This window comes from Engraulis encrasicolus, chromosome 10 (genome assembly GCF_034702125.1).
Source record: "Engraulis encrasicolus isolate BLACKSEA-1 chromosome 10, IST_EnEncr_1.0, whole genome shotgun sequence".
NCBI lineage: Eukaryota > Metazoa > Chordata > Actinopteri > Clupeiformes > Engraulidae > Engraulis > Engraulis encrasicolus.
The window spans coordinates 32,559,583-32,570,878 of NC_085866.1; the positions used below are offsets into that span (position 1 = coordinate 32,559,583).

The 11,296-nt window shown below is 42.3% G+C and overlaps 1 protein-coding gene across 1 annotated transcript; it reads right to left on the bottom strand.

The window, feature by feature from the left end:
• Positions 1-576: 576 nt before the first annotated feature.
• Positions 577-4,455, bottom strand: mafba (MAF bZIP transcription factor Ba). Its single transcript, XM_063208659.1, has one exon. It carries the CDS (start codon positions 3,882-3,884, stop codon positions 2,847-2,849), a length of 1,038 nt encoding a protein of 345 aa, XP_063064729.1. The 5' UTR covers positions 3,885-4,455; the 3' UTR covers positions 577-2,846.
• Between the last annotated feature and the right edge of the window lie 6,841 nt (positions 4,456-11,296).

Here is an 11,296-nt window from a genome sequence, read left to right on the forward strand (position 1 = left end):
TACTCCTTGAAGCGCAGTGAGAAACAGGACATGTGCATGAAAGACGAGGACGTTTCTAAACTGCGTTGGCCCCCGTGCCAATCCGGGAGATATTTTGGTGAACCACAGGTTTAATAACAGACATTACACACGCACACACTCACTCACACTTGCTCGACCATCCCGTAATTAAGGGGTTAATAACCATTCTACCAAAGACTGGTGCACGTAGCTGCAAGGTCAAGGATCTCATTTTACCGAATGCACGTGCAAGTAGGATTTCTGCAAAAGTCAGCACGCAAACATACCATAGGCCTACTCCTTCGAGGTAGCCTGTGAATACAGGCCCTGGACTACCGCGTACACACTCGGTCGCTGCATGGACATTAAACGCATGGTCTTAATTGTGGACCTTGTGTTATTTTCGAAATGGGCTGTTGCCTAATTCCATGCAAGGACGAAAGGGAAGGGAATTAAGTCTCTACAATGTTATTCTTACAGGCAATCAAATAGGCAACTCGAGTTGCATATGCAGGTTTAGTGCAGTTCAACGACATCTGGATAATGTATGAACTTGCGCTGAAGGTGATGAACTGTTTATATGTCAGGAGGTACACATGCAACTGCCAAGGCCCAGCTGTGAGTGCAACGCTATTTTTGAGTCTCAGTCTTTGAAACGCTGCTTTCAGATAAATATTTTCTAGGCCTGCTGCATTAATAGTTCGTGTCTATACTGCACGTATGCTCTATAACCAAGCTTTCCAGCAGAGACAAGCAGTGCATCTTAGGCGAGCGCATTAACATGTTGCTTAACCTACAAAACTAGTGATGGATGCTTGAGGCAAAGGACGCATAAACAAACAAAAGAGAACAAAATGATGCCATTTCAATGACTTTAATAAGCAAAATAGGAAACCATTTTTTCCAAAAACAACAAAAATAAGACGAAACAGAAACCAGCCTGAATGGAACTACAACAGTCCAAATGTTAACTTTTTCTCATTTCTATAAACAGGATTGAAAATTGATCCCCTGACATAATACATGAAATTAAAAAACAGAACAACAACCCGCTGCTGCAGTTTTTAAAATTTGATTTCAACACAGTTGAATCAGTAACAAACCAAAGATTGTTAAATGTATGACTTTTCAACAATAAATTTTAAATGCAAGCACCATGCTTATTCAATATGATCTGACAGTTTGTTAATTTAAATCATTAAAAATAAAAACTTAGAACCAGAATCTCCAAATAATAATAAACACAAACGAAATATAAAAAATAACATATGACATACATATCATTTTCATTTTGAGATTTTGCAAAACCTGTATCCTTTTTTTTTACTGACCGGCAGAAAAAAATACAGGAAAACATATAACATTGATCATTAAAATGTTAGCATGCGCAGATTTGAGTATTCTTTAGACCATGACTAAAAGGCCATCACAATTTCAGCCTTTTATTTACGCTTGATTAAACTGGCCAAAGGGTTAATGGAGTACACTACCCGTTCAAAATCCTATTCATAAAGTTGTAAAAATATTATGACTTGTAGGTTTTGTTCGCATTATATAATAGGGATGGGTTATGCAATAGATGCCAGAACAGCATCGGAAGCACCTCGGCAGCAGACACGGTGCCAAAAGCACCGACCCAATTTAAAAGCCATCTAACGTATGTGACAGCACAGCTCCCTCAAAATGGCGAGACAAAGTTATCAGCTATGCGGGGGGCTGCCCCGAGTGTGACCGTACTTGAAGCAAGTGTCCTGCGCTGCATGGTTAGCCTATTACGCACAAGGTGATCAAATCGTCAATTGCGTGTTAGTTCAATGCAATGCAACAATCTATCATTTAAGTAGGCCTATGTCTTCCTTGAAGGCGGTCTGCAAAAAACTCAAAATGAAAACGGCCAATACCAAAATCATTATTCAAAAAGTGCACTTAATATACAAAGTTTGTTGACTTTAAATGCAACTGCCAATGCCCATATTTCTGAAAGTCGATACCCAAATGAAACAATGAAAAAAGTTGAAACCATCCTCCTAAATGTTGGTGTGCAGTTTGCTGTTGCATGTATTTACAAGCCAAAATAAACCCAAACAATGTTACACTGCACAGGCAGTCTTCTTGGTGTGGTCACCATTTCAATTCTAACGCCCAGAAAAAAACTGCTATGGAGAAGCTCAGATCAACATCATGCTATTTAAGATACACAAGAGAAAGAAAGTACAAAATAGAAATTATTACCATACATGTCCAGCATGCAGGATTAATATTTAATGCAGATTTTTAATATATATTTATATATAACCAAGCAGGCAATAAACCAATGAGATGTTGCATAAAATGTCCCCCTGTTAAGACTGTTTTAGGTTGCAGGCGGGTAACACCACGTAAAAGTTTGCATATTTTGTTTCGATTCTTTCAGATTTTGCGGCCAAGAGAAGTGTTCAGGTCCGAAGCAGTAAGTCTCCTCTTAGCACAGCTATTGTTTCTTAAGATGTTTACCGGAACAATCGAGGACAAAATCACTGTAAGAACAACTCGTCCAACGTCATCCAATACTAACAAGAGAAAAGCGGTACTGGTATGAAGAAAGTTATTTTTTTCTTTTCTCAGAAAGGAAAAAAGTCTCTTCTCTACAAGCAACTAATCTACAAAGATGCTGCACGTCTGATAAACATTCTATCTGGTTCTTTGTATCTCAGTTGCCAAGTGGATGGAGATGAATACATATGCGATTATTATTCTGTGGATTATTCTTCTAACATGGATACAGATGTTGTTATTAGTATAATCATAATCAATAATGTTGATTACTACGACATTTCTTCAGCATCAGGGCCAGACACCAGAATGACTCACATGAAAAACTCTGGCGAGGACGGGTTGTCGCTCGTGGAGCCAGCCTCACGGAACCCGTTCGCGCCAGTAAGTTTCTCGCACTTCAGTTTGTATGCGTCTCTCTCGCGGGCCAGCCGGTTGATTTCTTGTTTGAGTTGCTCCACCTGATTCATGAGCTGAGTCTTCTCGTTCTCCAGAACGTGCTTCTGCTGCACCCGCTTGTAACGACACGACTGCGCGTAACCCCGGTTCTTGAGGGTCCGCCGTTTCTGCTTCAGACGGATAACCTCGTCCTTGCTGAAGCCCCTCAGGTGCCGGTTGAGCTCACGCACCGACATGGACACCAGCTGGTCGTCGGAGAAACGGTCCTCCACGTTTAGGCCGCCCGAGCCGTGGTGACCAGGCTGGCCTTGGTGGGCGTGCGGGTGATGATGGTGGTGGTGACGGTGGTGAAGCTGCTGGTGTGACCCAGGCGAGGTAGGAGAGGGGCTGTCGGGGTCCTGGCTGTGGTGATGATGATGCTGGCTGTGTGCGTGGTTGTGTGCCCCCGGGTGACCCGGCAGGTCATCGGGATGATGGACAATTCCTGGGTACTGGTGATGATGGCCGTGGTTGTGGTGGTGATGGGCTCCCCTGTAGCCCTCGTAGCCGCCTTGCTGAAGCTGCTGCTGAACGTGGGGAGGTGGTGGGTGCCCGTGGCCCGTGGCGCCTATGAGGGCTTCGACTGCGTCCTCCGGTGTCAAGCTCAGTGTCTGGGGATCGATCTGCTGAGGGTAGCCGCCGCTAGGCATCCAGTAGAGCTCCTCCAGGTGGTTCTTCTGTTCCGTGGGGCTGAAGCTCGGCGAGGAGGGTACCGAGCTGCACGGCGTGCTGATGGGGGTGGACGAGACCGAGCCCTGGGGTTGGAGTCGGTTGCACTGCCGAATGTTAGCGCGCTCAAGTCCCGCCAGGGCCTCCTTCTTCACGTCGAACTTCATCAGATCAAAGTCATTGACATATTCCATTGCGAGAGGACTGGTGGGCAGCTCCTGTCCAATGGCAAGCTCAGCGCTCATTGTGTCTCTGTTCTGCAGATAGGTGAAAGAGTTTGCCAGCGTCGCAAAAATCGACTTTTTTTTCCTTCCCCCTCTATAGTTTCATGCACGAGTCTCTCGTAGTCCTCCACCGCGACAAAAAGTGAATGCTGTGGCATGCAACACCGCTCGGCGGGTTTAAAAATCTCAGAGAGCGAAAAGGACAACTTTCTGTCTAGTGTACAGCAAACGAGAGCGGGATATGCGTCATACAGGCGTCTTGGACAGTTCAACTCAGTTTAAAAAAAAAGCCGAGGGAGGAGGTAGGAGTATGTCTATATAGTGCAGAAGTACGGAACCAGTCCCATCACAAAATTAACGCCAAAAAGGAAGATGAAAACATAAATTAAATGTAATACCGAGTGCCGTCGATGGGCTCCCGTCCCGTTCGCAGCAGTTTTGAGTTGTATGTCCGTATTGGCAAAGAAGCGTTGTTCAGAGAGAGCAAGACCAATATGTCTGTTTTTCGCATGGAGAGCAGCTTTCCAGCTCTGCACCGCAGAGATTTGTGCTTGCTTTCCCAGTTCTCTCACTCCGGAGTACTCAGTGTAGCCTACAGTCGCTGGAGTCAGCTCTTTATGGTAGCTCACTCTGATGTCACGGCTACACTAGAAGCGCCCGGCCAATAGGCGCGCGCGTCTGCTCATTACCATAACGGTTTGGACACAGAGGGCGGAGAAGCTCGGGCCTTTGACAGCTCGCGAGTCAGCTGACTCTCTGATGAAACGGGGGTGGCAGAGTGAGAGCTCGCGGATGCCTTCAGTCCTGTCGATTGACTTCAACAAAGCTGGCCACATACCGATATACACAGAGGTTGCATGTTTTGGCTCACTATGCAGTGACCAAAACACACGGATACATTTATCAAATACATTTTGATGTTTATCCCTTCATAGAACCACATTTATTTTATGAGTTTAGACATGATGAAGAACTAATAGGTACATTAAACACAACCATATCACTTGATTGGTTGGGCTATCTGTAATGATTTATTCGGGGCACGCTGCTTTATGTTAACATGTAAAGTCACACTGGCCACAATGTCTAAATTAACCCACAATTAAATGATGATTACACCATCCTGTGTTGTCTTACTGGGTTAGGTCGTGCATATTCTTCCATTTACACCTGTAATGTCTAAACTACATAACTAAACTGGGAACAACAAGTCAAATATTAATTTTGGAGTGTAATGGTTCACATAGGCAAGTTAAAGAGCCAACCTTATCTATCTGACTGTCCTTCCTTTCAGACAAACAGGATAAATAACTTGTGTTAGCGCACGTGAACTATTGAAAATATGCATCGTCTTTTTCCTCTCTGTAATGCCATTAATTAGAAAAAAATAGATTCCTGCTCCTCTCCAAATAAACAGTCGTTGATTGTTGATTAAAATCATAGCACATGTAGCCAAAACTATGATAGGTTTTGGCTGTATGATGTAGGCTATTATTAAAAGCTAAAGGTTGGTTTAAAAGCACTAACTAAACAATAGTCTTTGTGTGCACACCATGTGTTTGTAGTAATTGAGCATAACTTTGCATTCAATAATCCACGCTATCCTTCAAAGCGCACAGCCCCCCAGCGTAAAGTGACACAGTCCCTCAGATAACAGACCAAACGCTGCCTCCATGTGGCAAGGTTTGGTACTGCAAAAAAGGGGCCACTGGCTGTTTATTGGCATTTTGCTATAGTAAATCAAAACATAATATTATTTTGCATTGTATGTAGAGATAATTGGGCTAGTTGTGGCTTCTTATAATGAACAACTTGACAAACCCAAACGAAGAATGTCACCCAAATTGACGTAAACTTAACCCACTTAGGATTTTTTTTTTAAATACAGCTCACACATGGCAGGCAAAGTATCAGACTCAGTTCAAAGCATCACCTATGGACTGACTACAACCTATAAAATAAGCATCACCTTTAAACTAACAAACAGTTATTAGTAACCTAAAGGTACAGCCAATGGCTTTGCATTCAGGAAATATGGCCTTCCCATTTAATTCAGTCAGTATTGATTTGACACTGGGTATTTTCTGCATAAAAATACATGAGTAAAACGCTGTATACAATCATATTGATTATTCGGTCTATTGAGAGACCCTGGACGAACCAATGGGCAAATGATATCACTTGAAAATACCCATTTCCTCCGTGGAATTGTTTATTGATCAGTCACTCAAGTAAACTCAAACTTTTAACATACTATATAGGCCTACATAACTATAAAATGACTAATTTTGCACTTTAAAATGTTCCAGATCTAATGCAAGATGATTCTTAGAGAGCATGGTCTATCTCTCAATTACTACTTATTACTATCAACTAAACAACTAAACTAACATTGACCAATGGTTTCTGTTACGTTTAAAACACCTTTACCACACTCACGTTGTTTTCGTTTTTCTATACACAAAATCTTCTATAAAAGGAGATGGGTGGAATACCCCTTTAATTGTCCTTGGATGAAAACAAACATCGATCTCACTGTTTGGCAAGCGTTTCGTCTTTGGCATAAGTCCGCCGTGACTGGCTACCAAGAAAAAAATCAACCTGCAGAAAGTCAAGCATGCTGAAGTCAACGGTCTCAGGTCTCTCAGATTTTGGTTAAAACAAAAAAAATGTTTTGTTTGGTATTCCTATGGCATGTCAGAATGCAGGAAATGCTTTATTTAAAATAAGAAACCCAACAACAACATCAACATTAGATAGCTCAATACAGGCTTTTGCATCTTCCACAAACAGTCTATTCGTAAATTAGCATAAATGTAAATAATAATAATAATGATAATAACAATAACAATAATAATAATAATAATAATAATAATAATAATAATTATTATTATTATTATTATTATTATTATTATTTTAAAATGCATCAAGAAACAGGTGCATTGCACATAAGAGCGTCATGTCCGTCGCCAAACGGCTAACTTTGCCATTAAAACGTAGAATATCGATGGAAGTTAACGCTGAACTGCGATGGCTGCCTCAGAAGCAGTGAATGATCGCAGGTAGGGAGAGAGCGAGCATAGTGCAGCAGACAGCTTAAAACGACGAGGAGCCAGGCAGGCACACTCGGAAGTCGATTAAGGCATGATAAATCAGTCTAACGCACTGAACGGATCACCGCGGCTGGATTCGCCTGGCGCCCGAGCGCTTCCCTCTGTATGCGCTTGCACATGCCGAGGGCCCTGCAAAACGCACATGTGTGCGGTGAGGAGCGCAGAGGCCGCCCCGACGGCTATGCCATTAGCATGTAGTAATGCGCTCTAATATACTCAGACCTGTCGGTGGATTCCTCTCCCTTCGGTAATAGCGAGCCTGTAATGGAAGGGGAGATGTTAAAAAAAACCTCCCTGTCAGCAGCGCACATTGGTGGTTAATGATCTATTAAGTGATCCATGTGCTTATGGACAGCGAAAAAATGTGTTGATGCTTGCTTGTTTAGACTAATGAGATTCCCATCCTACGAATTTTAGGAATGAATAACAGAAATAAAATCACCCCTAAAATGTAGCACAGGGCACTTGTCAAACAGCTACGAGGTGAGAGCTGGGTGCTCCTCTCCGGTGCTACTTTGGGCTGAGGGCGCGTCCCCTACCTGCGCCCGCCGACCTGAGGCCTTCTTTTTGCCGTGGAGCAAAGCCACGAACACCGCCTACCCCAACCAGGACTGGATATATTTTTTCTATGAGGATTCAGGACATATCTAAACGAGTAGAGTCAGGACATGGTCGGCTGCTTGGCCATTAGTATTACGCACGGCGATGGAGGCATGACAAGGATAGAATGTTCTGGAGACAATTCTGAGCCTTTCTCGTGCATCCATCCAACTCCCCCAAATGTACTGCACTTTTCATCGGATGTTTCTTTTTTCACCGTGTTCTTACAATCACCGAGGTAATTGGTCATCTAATACTCTTGTTGGTTGGCCTTTGAGGCATAATAATTAACATACATAATTTCAACAGATCGTTCATCAAACTCCAAGGAGAGAGGATAGGGGACACGGGAGGTTGTGTGTGCGCGCGTGTAAAGAGGGGGAGCTACTTTTTTATCAGGATAAAAGAGTATCCGATGCATGCTCTGTTTTGTACAGAATATCATGGTTGGAGATGAAGTCATATCGACGCATTCTGTCTGCTAGCACCACTGAGAAAGAATAAAAACTAATGAGAAGTTACCAAGAGTTAAGCCTCACCATGCAATGAAAGCTATAGCCTGATAGTAAGCTGGAGGATGTTCATCGGATGTTCAGCGAGGAATGCATTCAGATTTTAAATATCAAGGCATGGATAGGCGCGTGTGCTTGAGTCTGAGGTGCACCCCCCCCCCCTCTCTCTCTCTCTCTCTCTGTGCGTCCGTGCGTGCGAGCGTGCGTCAAGTCGTGCAGTAAACCATTAGCGCATTCGGTGTATATCTGAAATGATTTAGTTGTTCAGTATGATTGGGCCCCTTATCTTTACATGCAAGCAGCCATCAACAGTAGGCTAATTAAAGGTTGATCAAGAGCAGCTTGGAGCAGTGGTTAGAACTGACGTACAAATCACCACAGATCTGTACTGATAACGCACAAATTGACTGGTTTACAAAGAGATCTCAATACAACCTGTTAATTAAATCGTCTTTGTCTGGTTGATACTAACCAGTGCACAGACCCGATTGTCAGTTTCCAAAGCAAATTGTGCATAAACACATACACAAAAACATTAATCTATTTCATGCAACACAATGATTATAGTCCAACGAGCTGTTCAATAACTTTATGCATGCGCATCCTGGTGTAGACTGATGTCTTTTTTCCTCATTAAGCACTAACTTGTGCGCTAAATATCAGTTTGAACGGTCTTCATAAGTGTCAGTTCTCCTTGGGATAACCATTAATTTAGAGGTCAGTACTTACTGACTAACTCATACATTCTTGTTTACTCGAAAAAGATCGATTTACTGGCTGGAACATATATTATTGAAGCAAGGGGGCGCGTGTAAACAACTTACCTTTTAAAGAATCTAACAACCACCCGAAAGCAGTAATTGACTTGGAAGTCTTTAAAACGAGGACGCGCGGCAAGATAAGTGCAAATGCACCTCATAAATATGAAAAGAGAAATCGATTGTGTCGAGGAGGCATGGATCGCCTTGATAAAGTCTAGTAGGCTATACAAGCATCGCTCTGCAGCATTATTTTACATTATATTAAAAACTCTGAAGTGTGAATCTGAAGTATAGTAAAATTAGCTGAATTGTTTTGCTTTAAACGCAAGTTCTTCAGGAAATATCAGACTTCAAAATTAGAGGACGTCAAGTGCATTTGTAAGAGTTTGGCGCCTCTGGTGGTCAATTTTGTGCGCTTCAAGCACCCATGTCCTGGATGCTCCTTATGTCTTCTAAATACGCGGCTCATCAGAGCTTGGGTGGCTTGATGCTCAACCTGAAGCCAGACGCTTTACTCTCCTTGAACGGCTTGACAATCAATCAATAAAGCACTTTAACACGACACTACTGAAAGGACCATCCACTTTACTAGTCTTATTTTCCCGTACTCACAGCTAGCTCACTTAATCTTAGCCCAAAAACTTTTTCAATGGTCTATACTTTACTACTGAAATCAGCACACATTTTACCCCATAAGGTCAATGGTTTTTCACTGGAGTGTCAGAACATGGTCTTAAGGCATTGACTAAGTACAGGGTGAAATAAATTGGTCATGGCCTTTCCTTTCCCTTTTTTGTCCTGTCACGGGATTACATTTGGAAGCCACAACTTTTTTTCTCTGAAAGCAGAAGAACAAATCAAAGCCATGCAACATAACTTCTTAGCACATTAGGCTTCTCATGGCAGTCTATAAAACTAACTTTACTTTTCAGACTGCTGGGTCTTGCGGCAAAAATGAAAGGGACAGATTAAAATGCAAAAAACATCAGTAGCATACGGAGATCATAGAACATGCTGTGTGTTCGTGTGTGTGTGTGTGTGTGTGTGTGTGTGTGTGTGTGTGTGTGTGTGTGTGTGTGTGTGTGTGTGTGTGTGTGTGTGTGTGTGTTGGGGGGGGGGCATAAATGGGCACATAAATGGTTATTAGTTTAATGTGTAATATGATACAGTGGTACATTACTGTTTTCCATGTTTACCAGTGTAGTGCAAGGGTATGGTATAGTGGCTTCGGAAAACACATGCACAGATTTGACTTCATCAAACCCTGCTCTGTGTTTTTGTATCAGGCAAAGCCACACGGAGGGAAAATATGGCAGGCCTCCTATGTCCCTTTCTTTCTTTCTTTCTTTCTTTCTTTCTTTCTTTCTTTCTTTCTTTCTTTCTTTCTTTCTTTTGTTCATTCGTTCTTTCTTTCTATCTTTCTTTCTTTCTTTCTGTCTCTCTTTCTTTCTTTCTTTCTTTCTTTCTTTCTTTCTTTCTTTCTCTCGTATGTGTGCCTATGTGAGTCTGTATTTTTGTAAATAGGTTTTTCAAGGGAAAAAAGGCTCATCTTTGTAGGCTATGTAAACAATTGGTTTTTTTTCTAATACTGCTCTGATACCCCTGTTTCAGAAACAGCAGAACACTTTTAGAGTGAGATGTTGCGAAACTTACCGCTGCAAATAAAAGTCTGTTTTGAGTCATATGAAAATGACTTATCATTACCAGACATGAGCTAATCCACTCCAATGTAATGGCACATTACTGTAAAACGTCTCTGCTGGTAGCATCGTGCGCCGTTACTGGCTGCCTTAATTGCAGGCACGGGCTTTAGGACGTCAGATGCAATATTGCATTTCCACTTCGGCTAATTCCCTTGGAAACAATACATCATCTGTGTATACTTTCTGAAGCTGCTGTGTTTTTTTTTTTAGCAGATTCAGAACAAAAAAGGGCACTCGCTTGTCTTGTTTCATATCTCATGCTCATGCATAACCACAAACTTTGCGTATATATCTGTATGTCTGGCAAAGATATATTGTCGTCTGTGTGTGATGCATGGCTATATTAGCTAATTGACTGGTTGATTGAATAGTTTGTCGAAAACTCAACTGTGACATTTGAGCACAATCCCCAGTAGACCCTACTATGGACCATGCTGCCTTAACGGAACAACGTAGGGAAGTCTCCTTATTGGCTGTCCAGTGGTGGATTTTTTAATGAATAAAAATACATGTAGACTACTATATATGCACCCTTGACACATCAACACACAACAGAAACTGGGACAGTAATTCAGACCTAAACAACTTTGAAATTACACAGTGATAGTGAGATGCAGACATGGGGGGTGGTGGTGGTGGGGGGGGGGGGGGGGGGGGGGTCAAAATAGAGAATGTGTGGTTGAGTGTGTGTGAGAGAGAGAGAGAACACTGCCAAGGAGGATAATCAAGAAAAGAGCTATAACA